The 25,893-nt window shown below is 38.9% G+C and overlaps 1 protein-coding gene across 2 annotated transcripts in view; it reads right to left on the reverse strand.

Annotated features, from left to right (window-relative positions):
• CCNYL1 (cyclin Y like 1) overlaps positions 1 to 25,893 on the reverse strand; it is a 36,539-nt gene continuing 10,646 nt past the window's right edge. The window contains exons 2-10 of one of the 2 annotated variants that reach the window (XM_055397003.2): positions 24,729 to 24,803; positions 22,875 to 22,909; positions 17,309 to 17,409; positions 14,162 to 14,197; positions 11,905 to 11,956; positions 10,957 to 11,076; positions 6,886 to 7,052; positions 3,502 to 3,664; positions 1 to 2,085 (exon numbers count right to left, since the gene is read on the reverse strand). In XM_055397003.2, the coding sequence (XP_055252978.1) occupies positions 1,969 to 2,085; positions 3,502 to 3,664; positions 6,886 to 7,052; positions 10,957 to 11,076; positions 11,905 to 11,956; positions 14,162 to 14,197; positions 17,309 to 17,409; positions 22,875 to 22,909; positions 24,729 to 24,803 (866 nt within the window). In that variant the 3' untranslated portion in view covers positions 1 to 1,968. The remainder of the gene's footprint in view (positions 2,086 to 3,501; positions 3,665 to 6,885; positions 7,053 to 10,956; positions 11,077 to 11,904; positions 11,957 to 14,161; positions 14,198 to 17,308; positions 17,410 to 22,874; positions 22,910 to 24,728; positions 24,804 to 25,893) is intronic. The other variant, XM_088828005.1, reaches the window with a different exon arrangement.

Below are 25,893 nucleotides of genomic sequence, written 5' to 3' on the forward strand. Positions count from 1 at the left end.
TTTTAATTAAAATAGAGTTTATTAGCTTTTCTTTTAATATAAACATGAGGAAGAAAAACCACATAAGTTGTAGCATTCTTTTCAAAATAAAACTGCAATCAATACTTGAATCTCCAAGCTCCATAAACAATATTTTTTGAGGTGGTAGATTGTAATATTTTATATCCATTATTTATCATTTATGTCTCTGTCCTTTAAAAATGATGGAACCTGTGCCACTCAATATATAATGTGAAGCCTTGCTATAAAGAAAGAATTTCTGGTCCAGAAATGCTTTGTTTACAGGCAAAATTCCTAGGATTACATTTGAGAAGGTAGGAGGAGAAAGATATTACATAGTTGAGAACACTTTTTTTTTTATAATGTTTCAAGTTTAGGTGACATCATTAACAATTTCCTAGAAGACTTGACTACTGGACCTCCCTGTCTTTTAATGGGCTTCCTGATGGCTAAGTGGTACCCTGTGTTTTAAAAAGCCTGAGGTAAGGGTTCCTAAGATTTATCTTTCCTCAAACAACAGAACTTGAAGTGACACACCTACAGCCAGGTTAACACACAGGATGGAAAAGCTGTTTCTTATCACTTCCTTTCCTATCACTGTTAGGGTCCAATTCCTTTCAACTTATTACAGGAGAATTAATGCTGTTGTTCATAATTCCTTTACCAAATCCGGAAAAAAGAAACTTCGGTGCTCAAGCAGATAAACAGCCCAGCTAGGCAAAGGACTATTTTAAAAAGAGGAGGCCAGGTCTATAAAGATACAAGATATCCTCCTGAAGTCTTTGTGCAATTTGAAGCTTTGATACTTGTAGAAGTATAAATGCTACAAACTTACAAAACATCACCTGAGAGTTTACTTGAATTTCTTCTAAACTCATTTGGTTTTGTAAATTTTAAACATTAAGCTCTTAATTTTAATTTTTTGTTTCAGCCCATTGTTTGCCATCTTCAAGAGGGGCTAAAACAAAAAATTAAAATTAAAAGCTTAACATCTAAGATTTACAAAATTAAATGAATTTAGAAGAAATTCAAGTAAACTTTCAAGTGATGTTTTCCGTCTGCAGCATTTTATACTTCTGCGGCAGTGTCCTGGAGTGTCCAAGCACACTGTATTAAAGCTTAAAACTGCACCAGGACTTTTGGGACACCTTCTATTTCACTATCTGCTTATTCCTGGACTAACAGGTCGGCTGGAATTAGGAAAATAACCTTTAATGCAAGTATTTAACAAAGAGGAAAATCATCAGAAAATGAGAAGCACCATTAGAGTTAACAAGAAACGCAGCACGGACCCAATAGAAGCAGGTAACAACATACTTTCTCTGCTTATGATCCCAAACATGCTAAGATGCTAATAAGTAGTGCCTGCAAAAAATCTGAATGACAGGTGTTATTCAGCAGCTTTTTGGTTTAAACTGATTGCCAAAAATGACTAGCAGCTTCAATGAAATAGTAGGGAAGAAGAATCCTTCAAAACAGAACAATGATACAACAGTCTGTTCCTAAGTGGCTTTATGAGTTGTTAGGAGTCCCATGTTTGAATAGTAATACTGCATTGATTCTAAAGGCATATGCAGCAATATGGGCGAGAAAAATAGGAAAAAGTAAAAGTTATATAGTTAGTGTCTTTAAAGTCTAAAAATTTAAACTATTAATTAAAAAAACCTCACATAGTTCACAGTTATTGGCCTACATAGTAAGCAAATATCTGTGGGTGGGTTGGGAGCTTTTAGCTTTGGAGTGGTTTTTGTAACTCTGTTTACATTAAAAAGGACAAACGAGTATGTTGCATTGACAAGGTCCAGTTTTTTCCTATGACCATAATCTTTGCTGTCCGTGAGTCTCTTGAATTCAGTGTCTTTCTTTTAGGTGAAAATACTAACTTTGCTGGTTTCTCAGGAGAGGTGGTATTTCTCCAGTCCTTGTTACGAGGGGTTCATGATGTTACAATCCCTCACCTCTCTCTGTTTATGAGAGGATGGCGTTGGAGCGCTGAATACCAATGAAATTATCAGCACTGAAAGACCTTCTTACAGCAACTCTGCAGAAGTCTTTGTATTTGTCTTCACACAATCTGGAGATGGCCTAAGAAAGTCAATCAAATAGAACATAGGTATCATTAGGGAAAAAAAACATTCCAACCTTAAAAAAAGCAAGCATCATTGATAAGCCACACATCTGCATTCATTTAGGTTCACAGTTACTGCTACTTTGGATAGCTCATATCTACACTGCTGATTCCCTAAGGTAATATCCTTGAAGGGCTATGATGAGATTGCTGGGGCAGGGGGGAACTTATTTAAAAACTGGGTTCCCAAAATAGGCCCCGTCTAACAGCAATATGATGTTACCTACATACTAGATCCTTAAACATAATGAACATACCTGAAAAAAATCAGTGTTTACCTTCTATTCAGTCTTCATTATTTACTACACACTCTTAAGAAAATTTTAATGAGGTAGGTGTGTGTTGAAGGCAAGAAAGGTCTAATGATGAAGCGCTGCTGCTAAGTCACTTCAGTCGTGTCCGACTCTGTGTGACCCCATAGACGGAAGCCCACCAGGCTCCCCCATCCCTGGGATTCTCCAGGCAAGAACACTGGAATGGGTTGCCATTTCTTTCTCCAGTGTGTCAAAGTGAAAAGTGAAAGTGAAGTCGCTCAGTCATGTCCGACTCTTAGCGACCCCACAGACTGCAGCCTACAGGCTCCTCCGTCCATGGGATTTTCTAGGCAAGAGGACTGGAGTGGCTTGCCATTGCCTTCTCCCGATGAAGCACGACAAGGTGCAATTTCATACACCATAGAAAAACGTCTTATTCTAAAGTACCAAGGCACCAGAAAAAGTGTCAGTTTTATATGTATTCATTTCAGTTGTAAATTTTGCTGTATACCCACCAGGAATCACAAGCTACTTCAAATTACCCTTCAAATCACCACTACAAATCACTTCATCCCATGTGTGTTACCGTTTCCATTAAAAACCCATGTACTTTCTACACCCAGTTTCTGAACCCACATTGTAATTTTCAAGTACAGGTCTCGCAGGTTAGTCACTGATGCCTCTGGTCTAATAACGTCATGGGACCGAACTGTGATACACACATACACTGCAAGCTAAGACAGTTGAGAGTGGTAAGCAGATTATCAATGTGCATATGATTAGGGATGCAATTAGAAAGAAACTATGCCTGTATGGTTATATGTAAGTGTGGAGGTTCAAATGGAAAACCATTAAGAACAGATTAAATCTGATTTAAAATATTCTGAATTATGGTTCCAGAAGACATAATATCTGTAATTTTTTTTTTTTTTAAATAATGTGAGATCCCTGTCTAACCTGTAAAAGACACAGGGAATAAGATGCCAACGGGTTAATAAGCTCTTCAAACTGTTAATTTAACAGCTTTTCATTTTCCTAGTCACTGCTTAGTGTAAGATAGCCACAGATGTTGGCTTTGGTGGCTGACAGAAAACCCAGTGAGTGATTCCACAGTCTTACCTCTAGGTTCTGTGCTCTTTCCTTGCTAAGAGGAGCAAACAGAAAATTCAGGTTGTTGTCATCTGCTAAGGAGCGAAGGTCAAAGTAGTATTTGGCATAAACACTGGCGGGAACATTAATATTAAACTGAAGGAGCTCCAGAAAGTGCCTTTCCATCTCATTCCTGGGGGAGGAGGACAAGACAAAACCACCACAGGACAATTTTAGTCAACTGGGCTGTCTTCAGAAACCCTGTTCTGAGTCACTACGACAGCTCTAAATACTGTTTTGAAACAAATAATGGCTCCCCAGCTGGATTAATACACTAATGTTCAACAAGGTGCAGCTATTTGTGGTTCTTTCTGCGTCCTGGCACTCTGAGTTTGGGACAAGGGGGGAGAGGTTGCGGCCCTCTTATGCACCCGTGCTGCCATTAGTGCAGCCGTGCATTCATGCTCCACGCTCATCACAAGGCCCCGCTATAGTCACCAGATGAAAGGAATGATGTACGCTGTTTATTAGCTCTGGAGAACTTGCAGACATTTTCACCAGGCCGATAACAGGAAGGGGCTTATTGAAGTAGAGACACGCCAACAAAAGGAGTAAGCACATCACCACGGCAACAAATGGAGCCATGGAGAGCCACTGCTATTATCTCTGAGGGGAGAAGACTCTTGAGGCAACAAGGATTCATCTCAGATAAATAAATAAATAAGCTACACTTGATGGGAAAGGGAATCCCCTCCCCCTGCCCCGGTGCAGGGGACTGTGGCAAAGGGCAGAATGCAAGTTTCTGTTCCTTCTAACCCCAGTAGGATGAGAAGGTGTTCCTGGGACAGGATGGGATACACTTTTTAAGCTATGGGAGGCAGTAGGATTAAGGGCAGACGTCTTGGCTAGACTAAATGCACTTGAGCATATGACCTCTGATGGAGCAGTTTCCCCTGTGCTCCATCCGCCACCCCTGGCTAGGACAGAAGGTGCACACGCATGCAGGGGGCGAATTGAATGAAGTGGGAAAGTAGGGTGCTGGGAGCAGGTCTTTGCTACAGGACCATACACAGTCACTTGCTTATCTAAGTAAAGAAAATCAGAGTAAGTCTTACCACTTTCACAGCAATCACTTTAAAGAGTTAATTAGATAAAAATGATAAATACTCAGACAAATGAGGGTGATTTTTCAGTATATGTGTTTCCTAGTTTTAAAGTGTTAATATTTTATCCATTGAATAAGTCATCAAATGCTTGATGTTCTCCTGTGTGGAGAGCAGACTGTGAGCAGAAATGAGGTTTCTCATTTGTTGAACTTTAAACCTAACTGAACCTACCTCCAAAATTAATTTCCTGTTCATATGACCATAAGTCTATAGAAATGTAAATCAGATAATGTTTTGATAATCAACTAATCAGGACTTAATTTACTACAGGAATAAATGCACTTCACTATCCCTTTTATATTCTCTTCCACTAATACATCTTAATTGTGTGGAAATACAGTACTTCATAGGATTAACATGTCTATTAATAGAGCTTTACTTACTGAAGAAAAAAGCATTAGGACTACAGAATACGCATCTTCTGCGTTTTTTTTGTTTTGTTTTTTAAATGACTAGATGACTGAAGAGCATGCCATTTATAGGCACAGCAAATTTTCTGAACAGCAGCTGCTCAGTTTAACTTATTCTTTTGAAGGGAAATATATTCAAACAAGATACATGGATGTTAGAAAACTTTTAAGGAAAAGCTGATAGATGCCAATTTTTCAATTTAGACTCAAAATGAGACCATTACAAATAGCAGCTAACAGCAGGGGGATGAGACAAATGTGACCTGAACACTTGGTTGTAATGCTTTCCAGTTTCCAAAGATCATAAACAAAAGCAGCCTATTACGAACACAGCTCCTGGTGATTCTGTTTTACACAGAAAAGTGCTGTTTACAATTAGCTTCTTCCTGTAGCTAGACACTGCCATCAGTGCTACTGGGCTCACATCTATGAACATCCACACACTTCCCTACATGTTCTCTGATGCTGTAACTAGACCCAGAGCCCCCGTCAGCTTAATGGTAGGTTCTGAGAAAATTAGCTGCCATCATGGCAGGCCTGGCGTTTATGACTACACATTTTCCTTCCTTCAAGGAACCAGTTTAAAGATGGATGATAGTGGTGCTCAATGTCACTTTAGTTTCTACAACTTCCAAAAGTACTTCTACTCATCTCGAATTATCTGCTGTAAAACTAAGGTGGCTACCAGCAACGTCACCGTGACACTTTTTATCACCAAAGTGGACATTTTCACCAAAAGCCACTTTGACAGCTACCAACAATCACTGCTCCCTTCTCTTAGTCACAAGCTTCTTTGCTTCAGTTGTAAATATGCACTTTGGTAATTCTGAATTAAGAGTCAGGCGCAAAGGTAACAAAAACAAACTCTTGCCACTGCCTGCCATGACCTTGATCGTCCTCTGCTGTTCCCTATAATAAAGAGGTACCCCTTTACGTTTTCCTAAATGCCACCCACAAGGACATTTTCGCTGTCAAGTGAGCACTTTTCTAGAGTCTGCTGCAAATACCTCTCTGGTTCCTGCTGCCTCCCACCCCTGGGGCCCCTACCCGCAAGCCAGAATGGAAGCCTGATGTTTCATGCCCATGTGAGCGTGCCATCTGTGAGGAACCCCCAAGTTAACTCAAGGCCCCATCAAGTGCTGCTGTGGTTTCTGAGTGCCCCAGGTGAGGCCCCAGTGACACTTCCTGGGCTACCTGAGACAAAGGAGTTTCCTAACTCAGCAGACCTATTTCTAAACACGGGAAACACTCCTAACAGCGGAGGAGACAGAACACAGAGATCTGAAAGCTTTCTGTGTGGTTATCTGTACATCATGGTTTCTGTAACAATAGAACCTTAGATACAACCTCAGATTACAAAAGAAAAGACCTGCAAAAACAAATGTACAATGTGTGACTCAAGTTGAAGTTATAACCTCTCAGTAGTCTGGAGGTGCTAAGACCTCAGCAGTGACCATTAACTTCCAAGGCCAGACATGTGCCTCTTAAAAACGGACTGGACCTGGTAGACAGCTTTAAGAAAGATGTGAAGTTATTTACTGCATCATGTTGTTCTGGTAGTGAGCTTGTAAAATGTTTGGCAAAAACCACCAGAAAAGTAATTTCAATTTACCAAGCAGAATATTACAATAACAACACACCAACATTTAACTAATTAATGATGGGAAAAACAACTGGTTATACTACATAGAAGTCTAATTTTATATTTATACCTAATTCAGCTCTCTTTGCAATGTAACCTTTTTTAAAATGTAACATTTCTTAAGATGTAAACTTTATGGGAGCAAATGAGGTATTGGAAAATGGTTAGACAGTTCACCGTAACCTTACAAACTCACATGTCCTCAACTGTAATGTCCTTGAGGATCTGGCAGTAGTCCACATTCCAAACAGCCTGATCGTCCCAAACCTTGGAGGCAAGAAGAATGGCTCCCAAAACAATTCTTTTCCAGTTAGTGGGGCAAATGTCGATCTCAGCATAAGTTAAAAGCCTTTCTAAGTAAACCTGCAAAAGTAGAGGACTGATCTTTGATTTTAGTTCAGTTTAAGGGCTGTGATAAGAATTGTTAGGAATGATAGATTTCATCTGTTTTTAACATGTCCTTTATTCTTTGCTTCTACAGAGACTTTTGCTCGGCCAGCCAAGGCCAAAGGCCAGGTCACAGTTGTAAGGCAGATATTTCTGTTAGTCTGGTATTTCGACTCTGCCCATGTGAATTTCCAACCCAATTTTGGTCGCAGGAATGAAAGGGCGTCTCAGCAAAGGGCATTCTAAAGACAGGCATTGTGTTATTACCTTCCCACTTGTAAAAGGCAGCACATAAAGCCCAGCATCAATTCAACCATTCAGTAAATGCTTGAGTGCCTACGGTGTGCAATGTACCTACCATACTGGTGGTGGGTATGTGGCAATTTTACATAAAGCTTGAGTATGTAAAACTCTGGTAAGACTGAGCAGTTCTTTATCTTCTCTTCAGAGGATGAACTTGAAGATGATAACTGGTGGTCAAGAGAGCCTCCCAGTGGCTGCTGTGTGGCACAGCAGGACAGGCAGTACAAAGCAGCTTTACATTACCACATTTAGCGCCTTTTTAAGGAAGACTCATGCACATAAAGAGCTTTTTTTCATATCCCCTATTTTTCACATCTCCATTATTTCATAATTCATTTGTCTTACATATTCTGCAACTTAGTCAATTTGTTTGGTTCTAAGGTGGTTAAGAGCTGCCGGTGTCTGAATCCCTGGGGCTCCTCTAAATCTGCCAGGTAGTTTGTGGGATGACTTCATGGCTTCTTTTATATGTATCAAATGGCTATTCTATAAACAACCAGACCAAGTTAACAGCTGAGTAAAGATGAAAGACGTTAAGTTGTGATGGTGTTACCTCTGCAGAAGAGAATATATGCCATTTGACAAAAAGAAAAACATCCAGTTTTTATCAGAGAATGTTATCAGATTGACAGCTCAAATCTGCCAAAGCTCTCCAAACTCAACTGTGTTTCAAACATGGTTACTGAGATTACATACCCTTAGTGAAATTCTGCCCCGTTCCCCAGAGAACTCCGCATGCTCCAGTACTCTCTAGGAACCAATCTCTCTACAGGGTCCCCCTCTCTACTTTATGGCACTAATAGAGGCAGTTCAACTTAGGGGCAATCCCTCAGTTTCCTCTCACCTTTACTAAAGGCAAACGTGGTCTCATTTATACCACTCGCCCTCCTGTCTCAGTGGAAGTGACATTTCTTTCCCCTGAAGCTAACTCTTCCATGAATGAAGTCAGTCCCATCTCTCATTTCTGCACAACACTGTTCCCACAATTCATCTCTTCTTGAACAACCCCCTCTCTGTCAGAGATTTTCTCCAGTGTTCTCTTACATATTCTCAGCCCGTCCCTCACCACCCCTTACAACACTTTCCTCAGGAAACGTCCTGAGGCTGACCCCTCATGACCCATCCTCTCCTTAGCCCACTTTAGTCTGCCCCTGACTGCCATTGCGCCATTGCAACTACTCAGGCACTGCTGCCTTCATAACAACCAACCAGAGCTCTTCATCACAATGCCCCACTCCCCAGGCCTGCCCTCAGAGCTGAAAGACACTGCCACATGCCTGGCTGCTGGGACCAAAAACCTCCACTTGAGTTATCTCACTCCAATCTGTTCGGAATTCTTATCTCCACTTTCACTGGTCACTTGACGGCTCTGCTCTTGTGTCCACCACTTCTGAGTTGTGTCACTGCCATTGCCTCCTAACTTCTCTGCTTCCACTGACTGCCAACCACAGTCTGTTCTCCCCAGGGCAGCCAGGAGAGACTCTTAGATTAAGTGTACTTCACGGGCCTGCTCAACATCTGCCAGGGCTTTCCCATCAAACAGATAACTTCTGTAGCCTGCGAGTTACGAGGCCCTGTGTGAGACGCCATCGTCCTTCTGTGACCTCATCACCTGTGCTCTTTCGCTCATTCCCGACTCTGACCACAGTGGCCACCTTGCTGATCCCTCAACACAGGACCCGTTCCTGTCTCAGCACCTTGTGCTCTGCCCCTCTGCCTGTGGGATCAGTGCCCCTCATCTTCCTCAGTCCAGCCAGGTCCCGGTTCAGATCTCACCTCTGTACAGAGGCTCTTCCCTGGTCTCTCTAGCATGCATGCGGTAAGTCACTCAGTCGTCTGACTCTGTGTGACCCCATGGACCCGTCTGGCTCCTCTGTCCATGGGGAATTCTCCAGGCAAGAATACTGTAGTGGGAGGCCACTCCCTTCTCCAGGGGCTCTTCCCAAACCAGGGATCGAACCCGGGTCTCCTGCACTGCAGGCAGATTGTTTACTGTCTGAGCCACCAGGGAAGCCTCTCTAATCTCTTTATCCCTTTACCTCGCTTTCTCTTTCTAGCTTTCACTGCTACTTGAAATAGTCATCTTTTTAAAAATACTCATTTAAAAAAAGTCTTACACTCTGCTATACACCTGATACTAACAACACTGTAAATAAACCATACTCCAATAAAAACCTAATACAAAAAAATCAAAAGCCCTTTGTTTATGTCTGCTATACTTACTTCAGAAAGGCAAGACCTCTCCTCTATCCCCAGCACTTAGAACCGTGACACAGGTAGGTATTTGGTGCATATTTATGCCCTGAGGAACTCCTTGGCACTGATCAGCATGTGCACCATGCTCTCCTTCTTGAATCTCTCCTGGCATCTCTTCTGATTCTCTCCTGGGTTTCCTACCACTCCGGCTCCTCTGGGGATGTGTGCTGACAGTCCCCACAGATCTATCTTCTCCTCAATTTTTATTTAACGTACTTTCGCTGCATTTGAACAGCTATACGTAATTCCCTGCCTCTCGCTCAGCTTCAGGCTCCAATCCCATACAGTCAAATGACTGCTAGACACTGCCACTCTGCTGCTCACAGGTCCATTGGGCTGAACCTGTCCACGAAGAAATGTCCCTCTTCCAACCCACATACTCTCCTGCCTGCATCTCCCAGTTCTCCACGGGCCAGCGCCACCCCTGCCTCTCTCAAGCACATGCTAACTAAGCGCTGCAAGTGGCTTACAGCTCCAAGAAAAGGCCTGTGTCTCACCCGGTGCCCACTGAGGGGTCTCTCTGCAAAAGGAAAAGCCTCCTCTCCTACACTCTGCCTGGAGGGGAACAGGCAGTGGTGGACGTACTCCTTCCCTCCAGACCATGCAGCTGACTTTCCCCTATAGGTTTGCTATAGGGAGGAGTTAGGCAATCCCAACTACCTCTCAGCTGAATATGATTTACTATTCAAATGATAAAATCTTACCATAGGAATTCAGTATGGATGACACAAAGGTCCTTAACACAGCTGGAGCTTGGCAGGCTAACTTGAGTAAAGTCTCTCCAAACACTACAGATACCCCCATCCTGGTTACCTTCACATGCAGGCACCAGAGGACAGAAGAGATGGTTAACACTATCGTCCAAGGACAGGGAGTTGAAGGCAGTTGGTCTCAATCAAGACACACATTAGAACTGCCTAGGCAACACAGCCTGAGACTCAGAAACACACTGAATCTGCACCGGCCGTGAACCAGAAAGTTTAGTGATTGCCTCCATCCTACCCGCCAGCACACTCTGTCGGTGTGTTCCTGTGCGCACTGTGTGTGCATGTGTCCTGAGGTGTGGAAGGAGAAACCGCAAGTCTCTCCTGCTGCCTTTAGCACCAATTGTTTTGTGATGAGAAAAGCAATGGCAACATTTTAAATCATAATGATTACTAAAGCTCAAATCTGTACGTTTTACTTCCTTTTGATACATTTCTCTTTAGTAAAGTTCTGATGATCATTTCAGGAACCTACTTTCATTTGAAAACAGGCCCATACCTTCTGTACCAGAAAAACATTTCTAGAGATGCTTATATTAAAGAGAAAAATATATTACCAAAGTCACTATTGCACATTCGGCAGTCAGCTGTGCGGCACTGAAAAGAGTGCGAACAAATCTGTAAATGAATTTGTGTTCAGGGTCATGCTTGAAGTACTCCTCCGGAACCTTTTCTCGCTGAGAGAAGAAAAAACACAGTGTAAGTATCAACTGAAGAAAAACACTTAAAAGCACCCTCAAGACAGCAATCTTCATATGTGGGCCCATGTGCTACCTAAAATACTTTTGACTAAGTGACATGTCTTGTAGTCTTAAACATAAACAATGGAATCCTAAAGTACCATAGTGATTCAATACTTACTACCATTCATTAAAGAAAAATGCAGGCACAACCTTAGAAAATGTATTTTCACCTTCTTCCCCAAAGAATTCTAACCAAATGCAAACTACTTTTAGGCTCAAAAGTCTTGTTGATCATTGTACATCATCACACTTTTCTGCAGTCAACTATGAAAACACCTTTCCAGTGTCCTATAACCAGAAGGCTCTAAGAGTTTGCTGTCTTACACAGCAGTCACCAGTCACACGAGTCTACTGAGCACAGTGAATTTTAAAACCCTGTCACTTTAATTAGTTTAAAATTTAAACACTTTTTAAACGTTCTCCTTAGAGGTCTTACATATTTGTTAGGAAATGTTTATATTGTGTGATGCTATGGAAAATCATCCTTTAAAAAGATACATTTTCTGTTACTTGGGTATGTTTACTTACCTGCTCACTCTCATACAAAGCGCAACTCAGTTCTTATCAGTCACACCCCTGACACAACATGCCTTTGGTAAAATGAGTAGACATAACATGGGGTGGGGGAAGACTTAAAGGAAGACAATCTTGGTTTTGAGCTGGAGGCAGTAATTTTCTTCTAGTAATTTCAAAGCAAATCAGCATTAAATAAACACAACTGTAATAAGAGAAAAATACAACTTCAATAAAAGTGACACTTACTGTGAGTGGATGTGATCTCTCATCAAAAATATCCAAGGATCTATTGGCATCTCTATAAAATAAGAATGTGTATTTTAAAAATTCAGGAGTTACTAGCTTAGTAAAGAATCTGCTAAGAGGAGAGAGAAGAGTAGAGGAAGCTTAACCTTCAATAAAGCAAAAAGTTTTACATATTCTCCTGGATTCTGCCCTTAGAAAGGTTTTCTGACCTATTTTATCCTCAGCACACCAAGCTGCATGAAATCTTTTCTACAACCAGAGTTGCCTTTACCTGCACAGACCCCTTCTAACAGGCAATGTTAGCAGACCAATACATTTTCATTTCACTAACCTCACACTGGAATATACAAGAACATTTTATAAAGTGGCAGTAGTGGACAATAAAGTCTTCTAACTTCAATGAATGTAAATACGAGATTCATGCATTTTTCTTGTTTTTTATCCCCCTCTTTTGTTCTTTATATTATATTCTTATTAGTTATATATATTATATAATAATATATAAATTTATACATATAATAAATATGTATTATATATAAATATAATCTAATTATATAATTATATATTTATATTGTTATTTCTTGTCTCTTTTAAATAGTCTGAGTTAAAAATGTTAATTGTCTTTTAAGAGAAACCAGGCTTTTCATTGTAAATTCCACCACATTACTACACTGTACTCATTTAAACAGCAGTTCTGCAAATGTGGTCTATAGGCCTCTGGAAATCTCCCCTGGTCCCTCTTCAGAAAGCCTGAAAGTCCAAGAGGTCAAACCTGTTTTTTATAAGAATACCAAGACATCACCTGCCTTTACACTGTGTGACACTTAACTACGCTTGTATAAAAGCAAAAGTGGGTAAAATTGCTCGTTTCTGAGTGTGAATCAAGCCAGTGGTATGAAACTAAATTAGAAGCTATTCCTGGTCAAATGAATGTAAAAAATCTGCTTCACTTAAGAACATCCTTGATGAAAGATTAAAAATTAAGTGTTCTTAAACCTTTACTCTTCTTTTTCATATTCTGAGTAAATGGAAAGTATGCATTAAGCACTTGTATGTACTGAAATATGGCTGTACTAACAGCACTTGTAGCTTACTGGTAAGTCACTTTTTCCCCCTAGAACATCATATTTAAACTACTTTTTTCATGAAACACCAACTGACAGTCATTTTTAAAAAAATGAACAAAGTGAGCCTGTCACTTCAAAGAAAACTCTAAACTATTTGTTGCCAATGATAAAATTCAAACCATCAAGCTAAAAATATTAGGATTTTTGGAAAACGTGTACCTTCTAGTGTGAGCTTTATTTATGGTGAGCTTGATTTCTCAATACTTAAAATGACTTTTCTGATAAGACTGGTGGTGACACTAACTGGAATGAGTTTTTGACACTGTCTAAAGAAATGTGAACCAATACTTTGCAAATGACAATGTATAATATTATAAAATCATGAACGGATAAAAAGATCCACTCAGTATGCACGACAGCTCAATGGGCATTAACATAGTATCTACTTCAAGTTCACTGATAATGACTTGGAACTCCATCTTAACTAATAAACTAGCACATGTGGATTTTTAGGACAGTATCAAAGAATATGCCAAATTATCTCAAGACTTTAAAAATTCACCTTTTCCCAACTATATGTCTGCATGTGGCTGGATCTTCATATTGCTTCTTCAAAGCAAATGACTGAAGACAGTATTGATATGAGAATCAACTGTCTCCTATTAATGAGATACTTTTCTCTCCACTATTTTGTTGTGGAAAATGGTTATTTTTCATTAAAAAAATGACTTATGTTAAACACTGGGGTCCCCAATCAGATGGTGATCTCATCCCTCAGGAGACAGTTTTCACTGTCCTAATGTGGAGAGAAGCAGAACGTGCGATTGGCACCTAGAGAGTAGAGGCCAGGGGTGCTGTTAAATACTCTGCAACACACAGCACAACAAAACTTCATCCAGCTCAAAATTTCAGTAGTGCTAAGGAAAGCCTGTTTTAACATACAATGGATTTATTTTTTTTAATTTTCAATTTCAATTTCTAATACAGTAAATATCCACATAAACCACATAAAACTTAAAGAATTAAGAGTCCCAAAATAAAAATAAATGATTCACTTCAATACTCTAATAAAAGCACTCTAACAGTAAAAGCTTACTCTAAATACTGTCTATAGTTATTACTTAACACGAAACTTGATACTGTGTAAATTAATTAGCTGGAATATCAAGATGGGTTTTAAAAGAGCTCACCTGTTCTTTATGTGGTAATATATTGCTAAGGTTACGCTGTGGAGGAAAAAAAAAATATTGTAATAATTGATGTTTATCACATTAGGCCCGAAGACGTGTTAAAAGGGTTGGCAGAGAGGTAAGACATCCAGATGCCCAGTGGCCCCCACACCCGCTAATTCAGCGCAGTACCCATAGTGCTATCCCCCATGCTTTAGGTTCTTTGGCTTTAAGCAAAACTAGGAGACCCAAAGTGCTAGATGTGCTCTTAGAAGACATGTTTGGGTTGATTATTATATAAATTATTATATATTTCCCCAGTAATTTGTCCTTCTATGTACACAATCTTTCATCCCATACAAGTTATATCATCTATCCACATGGTTAAACTTAAGCCACACAGCAGATTCTCTGTGTGGGTGTGGCTTTTTGTCAGGTACTGCATTTCAGTCGATCTAGTTCGGTATCCCTCTATCACATCTATTTTCCATTATTTCTCTAAAAGTAAGTAATACAAGTGCTCCACACCAAATAAAATGGATTGAAAATCACTTTCACACATTATTAGAAAATTTAATAGCAAGATTTTATAGTCACAAAATTGATGATAGGCCTAGTTATCCTGAAATAAGCACTGCTAATAAGGCAGCACAATACAGCACAGTACACTATTAATGACAGGTATTTCCAAATTATTTTAAATGAAGTATTAACTAACCAACAGATACAAGTCCTCAGATACTTTTTACATTACTATAGCCCTAAGTTATTCACAGATGCTGTGTATTAGGGCAATTAAGGGGTTCTCTGGTTATTTGTTTCCCTTTGTTCTCAGTATCTAAAATGAAACTCAAAATAATTGAGAGAAGGCAAATCTGAATTTTGTAACTAGTCTATAGAATCTTAGCATTTGCAGAAAGGCCTGTAACACTGTTAGCATCAAAGATGGATACTTCTATAGTGCTTCAAAGTTTCTTCAATTTGATTTTAAAGTAACAGAATTAAAAGTTACATGATAAAAAGGGCAATTGAACCTTATATGACACTTAACCCATTTTACAAATAAGGGAATCAAGGCTTAAAATTGACTTACTCAAGGTCCCACCAATTATCAGTAGTAGTTCTCTGTCTCCTACCCTCGAAGCAGAGAATGGTTCCCAAGCTCAGCTGCACACTGGGATCACCCAGGATGCTTTAAATACTCCCTGGTTTTTGCTTCAAAATGTTCTGATTTAATGCCTTAGGTACGACCTGGGCAACAGGATTGTATTTAAAGCTCCCCAGGTGACTGCAACGTGCAGCCAAGTTTAGGAATGAATGAGTTAGGGTTAAGATCAGACTCTCTCAGGATGCTTTTGTCTATAAAATCATGCCTCACACATCATTCCCCAGCTTGTCAAAAGGGTGTGTGTGTGTGTGAAAGAGACAGAGGGACAGAGAGAGAGCCAGACAGACCCACAGACTGTGTCTTGGAGGCAGGGAGGAAAGGTGGAATTCATGTGTTCAGAGACATACATCTTGAAAAAGTTGCATAGGTGATTCTAATAAGGCTCACCCACCCACTGAAAACTAATCCTGTGGTATTTTTCAAAATCATTCCTAAAAGCCAATTTGCCCTAATTTTCTCAGTAAACCTTTATTTCACCAATAATGAATGTGCTGAATGCTCATTTTTCAAACTTAATCAGAGAAAAATTTACTGTATTTCCAAACATTAAGACTACAGTGAGAATAAAAAGCATGAAACCTACTCATCTGAGCAAGGTTAATCTTTAAAACTACTTCTGAATTATATACTGGAACATCAGGCTCTTTTGAATTCAAAAGAAGCTGTGAGTCTAGCCACAGTTAGAGTAGTTTTTTAACCCACAGATTTAGTGTCTTGGCTGAATAAAAACATTCAGTGATTTTGAGAGAAGTGCAAAAACTCAGGGCTTTAAAGAGCAATGGGGCTCAGTTTTTGTTGAAACATGATTTGACCAAAACTAGTATTATATGAAAGTTACATTATTATGATTGTGAATTGGTTGTTTTTAATTAAAGTTAGAAGTTACTGATCATTTAAATAGCTAAAAAATAAAAAGCCTTGCACATTAAAAATGAAATTAAATTTATAAGCTAATTATATTTTTAAGACAGAAAAGTAAAATTAATGATAAGGATATTAATATTTTCAAGTAGCATTTCCCAAACTGTTCTGGAAAGTCAATATTAATATGCTAAGGAGATATTAGTTAATGTTTCATGGACAACGACAACAGAGGCAGGAAGGTCTGCATCCTGTTTGGTTTTTAATTCTCTTAAATAACTTGAACGTTCCCATCATTAGGGCGATCTGAATTGTGCATCGCCAATTGTGGGCTATGAGGGGCTTCCAGAAATTGAGGAACAGTTTTTGTCATCGTAACACTGTTCGTGTCTTCTTAAGTATAAGCCTGACCACAGCCTTGTTTCTGAAACTTCATCTCTTTTATTGTTCTCTGCTTTGATTGATACAGTGTGCTGGAGATACACATATATAAACAAAAATAAAATGTGTCTATTAAGTTAAAATCTCAGTTGAACAAATTTCATCTATGGAGAAATTAAGCTTGAGAGTATGCCCCTTATAACAGTCTTGATATATTTTCCCCCTCTTTGGGGGAGAGGAAGGAGAAGTACAATTTCATACAGAAATATTGCAGGAAAAAAAATGCACGATGGGATAAATCTGACCAAGTCCAATAAAATTTAACTGCAGATTCGCTTTGGTGCCAGTAGGGGACAAGCTGTTCCTTCTTCTAATGGTAGCTTCCAAACTAATATACATTGTTGTAGGACACTCCCAACTCTTAAATAATTTTTTCTAGAAACATACAATAAAAAGGTACCTCTCTTTCTCATTATGTTCAACATTATCTTAACAATAGAAATGCATCAAATAAGATTTACATTTTTCCTGGGATTTCTTACTTGCTAACTGACTTTCCCTTCTATCATGTACTCTATGATTAAAATGGAAACTGAAGACTCATATTTAGGTCCTTGAAACCAACATATAGTTGACACCAGTTTCTTAACCTGATCACTGAAAAGGACAAATCAAATGAATGAAATTACGTATGGCTAGGACGCTTTCAGCAAGAAGGGAGTCTGTCACTCAGCCCTTGGCAACCTAGTTGTACTCACCATTTTATTGTGGTTCTAAGATTAGGCTGGCTGACTGTGCTGTCATCTAGAAATATGGTTGAGCATGAGCTATACTTTTTAGTAAGCTGCCCTGGAGATACCTGAAGGGGAAGGGAGATAGAAGAAAATGTCACAGTAAGTTAAACCTATAAAAGTGTGTTTTTTCCTTGGTTAAAATGTCAAACGATAAAGCATTAAGATTTTCCTTACACTCCATGAACTGCTGAGTGTTGCATCATGTGCAGCTAGCTCCATGGGAAACTTCTGTACTCTAACTTCCACAGGCAAGATCTGAGAAATGTGGAATAAACTGCTGCCTTGATACAGGACCCACAAATGAACCTGGCAAGCACCTATTATAAATTGCCTTTATAATAATGTAGAAAGCATATAGTAAGATTTCAGTGTTTTTTCCTTAAGCAATGGAATGCAGCAGATATTTCAATTTCTATTCATTTACTACAATAAAATGCAATGCTTTATACAATATCGATGTGAGAGCATTTCACTACAGTAAATGAACGCCAATCATAAATGTATTAGTTTGGGAGACAGTGTGAGGAAACAAGCCTTTTTGAATCAGAGGCTGGGCACGGCAGGGCTGCTCTATCACTAGTGACCTGGAGGCCATAGATCTCTTTGGGCCTCAGTTTCCTTATCTGGAGGACAAAAGGGTACAGCTTTAAGATTCTCTCACAGACAAGAAATAGACAAAGCAGCTCTGAGAATTTAACTTCTCACTTGATGTTTAAGTAAGACTGCCATTATATTATACAAGTGAGAGCCTCAGAGAATACTTGCCACTCATTTCACAGTTTTATTATCTCTACTCTACATGTTATCTGACACTCATCATGGCACTCCGCTGCCTTGCGCACGCTGCTCTCTGCCTGCAATGGCGGCTTCTCCCTCCTTGTCCCGGCAAGCTTGACCTCATCAACCTCCAGCATACCTTGGCCAGCAGCCACACCACCAAACTTCTCCCTTTCTGCCCACTTACACATCTAATTCACCACTGGTTACATGGTCTCAACTGCTTGCCTGGTATCCCCCTAAGTAAGCAATCAAGCTCCTTCAGGTTACAGAAGATTCTTACTCCTCCTACTCCAGCTGCTGAGCACAGAATCTGGGACAAATTAGGATTCAACAAGCGTTTGACAGATTATTTAAGATCAGTTACATCTGGAAGGTAAATCATACTTAATGATACACATTAGAACTATCTGCAGTGGTGCTGGATAGGTGACAAAAAACTTTGTGAGACCCTCTAGAGAATAAACTATCTTTAAAACACTTTAGAAGTATCCATTTATTTGTGAAGAGCCCAAGAACACAGCCATAGTCAAATACTAAAATAGCCTAAACTATGTTAGGACAATTCTCTTCCTTTAAGTAAAGGCCAATAATCAAACCCCAGTCACTGTCAGTAGCTCAGAGTAATCGCATTCTTTAATACCACAGAACACAAACAATTTTAACACTTGGTTTTGTTGGCTTTTGTTTACTAATTCAGATGAGCCTTCCTTCCTCCTATTAATATAAAGTACTTTTCACCATGCTGTCACACTCTATCAGTGTCCTCCACAAATACATCAAAGGTGAAACAAGGAGAAAATCTAGTCGATGTTTTTTAAAATACAGAGCATTTAAATAAACGTTGCCAGTAGCCAATAATAAGACCTATCCAAATGGTGTATAAACTACCGTTCTGCTTGTTCCAGATATTTTATGGTAAGGCCACTTACTCCTTATTAACAAAAAGTTCTAGACATAGCATACCTGTTATCACTATTTGGAGGAATTTCTCCTTCAAGCTAGAAATGATTTGAACTGAAACTCATATATTCCTTAAGCTATCTGGTTAATGTGTAATTTTAGAATCTCAAAAGAGACACAGCATGAAAACTGTGTCATTCAAATACTTATATTCTAAATGAAGTTATCTTTTAAAAGGTCACTACTATTAAGAGTATGACACACTACACATAGTAACAGTCAGCTCTGCCTATAAAATCTATGAGGGTAATACAAATAGTTAAGAAAATGCACCAAAATATAGACTAGCAGGTAGAGCTTGGCTGTGGGTGATATTTATCCCGTTTTTCTCTATTATGAATTATATCTGTTTATCTTTGGAAATATTAGTGCTGACACATTTAAGAAGTTTAATTCGATGTGGCCCTACAGACTATGGGGACTCAAGTAGTCTATCAGCAACCGACAGACTACTGGCTGCTGCTGCTAAGTCACTTCAGTCGTGTCCGGACTCTGTGCGACCCCATAGACGGAAGCCCACCACGCTCCCCTGTCCCTGGGATTCTCCAGGCAAGAACACTGGAGTGGGTTGCCACTTCCTTCTCCAATGTGTGAAAGTGAAAAGTGAAAGTTAAGTCGCTCAGTCGTGTCCGACCCTTAGCGACCCCACATACTGCAGCCTACCAGGCTCCTCCATCCATGGGATTTTCTAGGCAAGAGTACTGGAGTGGCTTGCCATTGCCTTCTCCGAGACTACTGGCTAGATCCTACCAAAGAAACAGTGAACACTTCTCCAGGCCTACTCCTGAAGGGACTCAAACTTCTGGCATCTACTATTCACTAAAGGATGGCAGAATTAAAGCCTCTGAGCAAAGCCTGGATATATTAGCTGCCAACAGCTTACTTTCCCCTCATCTCACTTTAAAATTTAAGGTAACTGTCCTTTATGATTAAAGCTTTATCATCGCTGGCTCAAAACCTCAATAAACTACACTGACAAAGATTAATGAATTAATGATATAAAATGCAAATACAAAAATCAAACAGCAAAACCCACCACTGATAGCTTAATGTTCACTGAAAGAGAGTATTTACCGTCATTCAGAGCTAAGGACAGAACAGATGGACTTTTACAAACTTTACAAAAAGGGAAAACGCTTACTTAGCAGACTTCAGGCTTAATGGCAGAGACTAGAAAATAATCATACTGGAAGACTAATAAGTAACAATCCCCCCCAAAACTTATTAAAAGTCAAGCACCTGTTGAAATTCTGCCCCCACCCAGTGAATCTTCCCATCCTGCCTACTGCCTTTGAGTTTAACCCATAAAAAAAATTAAGGTGAAATTCACTTTTTTCCTCCCCTTTCTGCAAGTTTTAGATGTGCTTATTAATAATTATTAAGACTTTAACTTAAAATTTTGTAATACTCTATGCATTAGTGTGGGGCTTCCCTGGTGGCTCAGTGGGTAAAGAATCCACATGCCAATGCAGGAGACGCGGGTTTGATCCCTCAGTCGGGAAGATCCCCTGGAGAAGGAAATGGCAACCCACTCCAATATTCTTGCCTGGAAAAGTCTATGGACAGGCGAGCCTGGTGGGCTACAGTCCATAGGGTTGCAAAAGAGTCATATCTGATTTAGCAACAAAACAACAAGAAATGCATTAGTGTAAACTACTCCATCTACATTACTGCACATTAATGGACAATGTGGCAGGATGAATAGTTTGAATAGGATTCTTAATCTAGGCCTTAGTAGAAATGTACAGTATTCTAATTATAGGTATAATAGAAAGTATTGTCTGAATCAGCATCATTAATTATACTGAATTAAAACTTTTAAACTTAGAATTTATATTCAAAGTACAAATCCAACTGTGAGTGGACTAACCACAAATCTACTTCCTTTCCCCCTTCTTTCAAGATATCATCTCATTAGAATTAAAAGTATTTTTTAAAAAGCTATACCCAAGACAGGATAAACAGCAGATGATTTTTGATGTCTGTAAGATGAAAAAACTAGATAAAGGAGTGGTAACTGACATGGCAGAACAGAGGAAGCACAACCTTGGAACCTACAGAGTGACTGGGATGGGAACAACTAAACCAATTTGTCTTACAGAACCCAAGGCAGGTTCAGAATTCAGAGGCATGGTCGCCAAATCCTTGCAGTGAGGTCTATCAGTTAATGAGTTTGCAAAGTGATGCTTCCAATTAGATCTTAACAGACAGTGAGGGACCATCACATATTTGAGGGAAACCTCCAAGAAGTCAGAGATCAAAACAGGAAGAAAGAATCGATAGGAATGATAAAAATGCAGGAGCAAATAAAAACTTAAAAAAAAATATTGCTCTAAAATTTTCAACATCTGATTAACAGGAATCCAAAAGAAAAAAAAACAAAACAGAAAATACCCATACACACAAAAAAATTCACTAGAAGAGATGTTCTGCATGTTTAAAGGCCCCAATAGAGTGACAGGTCTATACCAAACCATACTATGAAATTTCAAAACCCCACAAAGACAGAAGATACCACAAGGTTCCACAGAAGGAGGGAATGGAGAAATGACTAACTTGGTAATATACAATGCATCAAATTCAATAGATTTAAGAGCAACACTGTAAAATGAGAAGACAAGAGGGAAGCGTCTCCAGAACTGCAAATATTAGTTTCAACCTAGAATTCTACACTTTATCAAGAATTCTACACTTTATCAAATATAAGGAGCTTCATAGAGGCTAGGTCTTTATAAAATTTTTGCCCATGTGCCTTTTTCCAGGAAAATGTGCTCCAGTAAAACAAGGGAGTGTAACAAGACAGAGGGAAACAGAACCTAGGACAGAGGGGACCCAACACAAGAGAGCAGTGGTGTGAGATCCCAGGTGATGTCACACAGATATCCCAGGAAAACAGGCACAAAGCCAGTCCAGCAAACACTAGCATGTAGGGGTGAGGAAGACAAAAGGTTGGCCAAAGTGTCTCTAAGAAGAAATGGAACAGGTGTGATTTTGTGGATGGAAAATATTTTTGATAGGCATGTGACAAATGTTACAACATTTCTGGGAAAAAATAGCTGTTAGAAAACAGGCCAGTGAATATAGTCAGGAAATTAATTCCACACGAAAAAAATGAAGACTGTGAAAACAGGGATATTTGGCCACGGAGCTACTCAACTGTGTTTGGCTGTGTGAGATCATGTTTGCTAGAAAAAGCAGAACTACATTATCCTGAGAAGTGCAGAAGTGCTCAGATTTCATTAATATTGAAGAAAAAGAATGAAAGGTGTACAAGGAGGCGGCACAGAGAACTATATGGCTCAGCAATGAACAATACTTGCTTAGTCATAATAATGTAAACAGTGATTCTGATTTAATAAAAACTGATGCATAAAAAGGGAACAGAAGGAGTGAAATAAAATCACAGTGGATGAGGAAGTTAAGCTTTCACCTGCTGTGCTAAGAAGTCAATGGACAGTGCTAAAAACTAAATTATGTATTACACTTTTATTACTTCGGTTAAAAACTAAGATCAAAAATTTAAGGCAAAAGAATTTAAGGTAGATCTTTATACTATAACCATATTATTGAAATTTAACTTAAATGTCAGGACCCTTAAAAAAAAATGGGAACTACTAAGTCAAAAACCTTTCTGAATATACTTGATAATTAGGAACTAGAGATTCAGAAAATTTATAAATAAGAGGTCAATGCTAACAGCAATGGATCCATCATACTTTTTAGGAATCATGGAAGACACATTTTAATTAATCAAACTACTGATTTCTTAACTTTTCAACTATTTACTTACATGGTTTAAATGGTTGCTCTTCCTCTTTTCTCGCACTAAGAATAAAAAAAATTAACTGATGAATTCCAATATAAATACCATAGAAAAATATCACTAATTATCTGATGGACTGCCAATATACACAATGAGTTAAAATTTCATTCTATTTTTTAAAATAACTTCCAACAAAATATATAATTTAAATCACCCAGCAAAATTAATTCTATAAATAATATCTAAAAACTTAGTTTTACTATTTGACCGAATACTAACAGATACTCTGTATTAGGTACAAATCAAAGGCTCTCCATTTACAAAAGAAAAGGACAAAGCAAATAGGGCTAGGTGAGATACTTAGCTAATAAATTTACCAGCTGCACAGTATGTAGTATTTTCTAGTTCTACACGTACTTTAGTCACCAGGATTAACTGATGACAACTCTAACAACCAGTTTCTGATCAAGCACCCATGTCTCTGGAAGCATCCTGAACCACTTATTGGTCACCTACTCAAACACCCAACTTAAAAAATACAGGGTCTTTACACACTGGAATGTTATCTATAAATTTTAACATGTGTGCTGATCTCACTAAACATACATCAACAGCACACAGAACTATTTTGCTCCAACAAAGGCCAGAGGAATACAAGCTCAAAGAGGGTCTTAGGCTCACTCTTTCCCATGACATCACAAGCACCAATTCCTTTAGGGGAGGAGAGACAGGGGCATAGGGTAGTGTTTCTTTTACTCTCTCCACCATCTCCCTACAGTGTGAGCAGCTCATGACTCTGGAAAAGACTAAGAAATACAGTAATCCTAACCAGAAATAACTGCCTCAAGACAAAGCACACACACTTTAAGAAAATACAAGTTAGAAACCCCAGGAGCTCCCAGGTTGGAGAACACGTGGTGAGGGCATGAGCACTCTGTGCCCTGCCCCTAAGCCTGGCACTCTTCCGTCTGGCTGTTCCTGAGACAGACCCTTTTATAAAAACCTGTAATCTAATGAAAATAAAAGAGGAAAAGAACCCTCTATTTTTCACTGTGCTGCATTACTTCAAAGATTATAGAACATTCACTTCTTGAATTCCTGCTCTCATAAACAACTGAAAAACTTGATCATGTATGGTTTTTTAGCAAATAAACTAGTATTTAACATATATTAAGGAAGACAAGCAGGCAAGACAAGCAGGAGTGCAAAAACTTCTAGTTCCGATTCTCATCTTAAAACAAGCAGGACACCAGAAATTTACACAAGGTTTCCCATACTGAGGATAACCTTCTGGAAAACCCCATATGGCAGGCATGTTGCTCTGATTACCCTGGCCCAGAACTACATTAGGATGAGAAAACTTTGAAGAGCTAAAAGCTCTTATAAGAACTTTCAAAAGAACTTAAAAATTCACATGAATCTGGATGTGAGACAGGTTCATCTGGTTGAGCACTGTGCAAAATGGTGCCAAAATCACAAGACGCGATTCCCATACATAACAACTGATTTTTTTAATCAAAGGAAAACCTAACTGTGACCTAAACCCTATCATTCATCTTTAACTCATGTGCTCTTGGAGCAAGAGGAAAAGGACAAAGTAGCATGGAAAAACAGACCACAACTAAATCATGTGGCAAGCTGACTGTGCTGATAAAGTAGCAGCAGAGTGTATAAACAGATGGTCTAAGTGTTTCTCCACATTAAAACAGTGACACCTAAAGGAAAAATGATATTAAAATGAAACATCACATATTAAAATATTATCACATATGAAAAAATAAAATATTTAAACCATTCTAAGTGTTTTTCTGTATCTACCTATAATACACGAAACAAAAACAGTTTTCAATCTTTTTCTCAGGGGGGGAAAAACAGTCTTACCGTCCGTTTGAGATTTGCTCAGGAAAATTGTGCTTGCCCTTGGGTGGTCAGAAGGGTTTGATTCCAAAGCTAACTCTGCACAGGAAGAAGAAAGAAAGGTGTGACAATTTACTTGAGTAGCAAAAGACATGACTTTTAAAACAGCTACACATTGATTTTAATCATGTTTAATAGCCTTAAGAGCTTTTAGTAACGACAAGAAGAAAACTGCAGTAAAGGCAACAACATAAAAATTCTATTGGGAAACAGAAAAATTGCTGAAATTCTCCATATGTGTGGAATAAAACCAGAGCTATGTCTTAGGCTTTTTTTTTTTTTTTAACTTGCACCTAGTCTGTGCCACTTTTAGGTGAATCATGTATGTGATTCCACTCCTACTTATTGATTAAAAATTCAGTCACCTCTCTTTAAGCTGATATTACTAGCACATTTCAGGAACTCTCAAGAAGCAAGTTATGCTGTCGTCAATTACTGTCAGATACCAGCTCAATCTATTAAATATGCTATAACCAAATAAGCTGCTTTTGGCAAATGTTCTTCAGACAATCCAATGGCTAATTCTAACTCTACTCAACAAACGAACTCATTTAGTTGGCTGCTGTTTATCTAGGGGCTATTCATCATGGCAGATTTAAGAGGAATACATAAGAGTTCAATGTTCTGATCCATAGGAACACTTCCAGGATAGTGATTTTTAACTTTGCCCTCTATTTCCAAAGCTAAACTCTCACTTCTTCCTTTCATGCTGAATGATTAATAGAGGGCTCCAATAAGAGTACTTCCTGGAGCACATCAAAGGGCTTCTTGAAAAAAATTTTGCCCATACCTACGTAAAAAAGGTGGGTCTGCTGTCAGTTCACCTTGCACCACAGTGGGACAGTCTTCTAATTAGGCAGAAATATCAAGCAAGCACCAGCTGCCACATTGGACAGTAAGGCTGTTGTTTATGTTGTTTAAAACAAACATAAAAGCCCTATGGGCACCTTCAGTGAAGTCTGCCTCAAACCAATTAAACAATCTTTTAAAAAACTGGACCAAGATTTTTAAAGAGTAATAGTTAAGGCAATATTTCCCAAGCCACATAATAATTGGCCTATTTTTAAAGGGGAGTTTGGTGATCGAGGTGATTTACATGTTATCCCCGAGAATAAAAAGACTATATACA

This window comes from Moschus berezovskii, chromosome 2 (assembly GCF_049115385.1).
Source record: "Moschus berezovskii isolate FMDL1 chromosome 2, NW_MosBer_1.0, whole genome shotgun sequence".
Lineage (NCBI taxonomy): Eukaryota > Metazoa > Chordata > Mammalia > Artiodactyla > Moschidae > Moschus > Moschus berezovskii.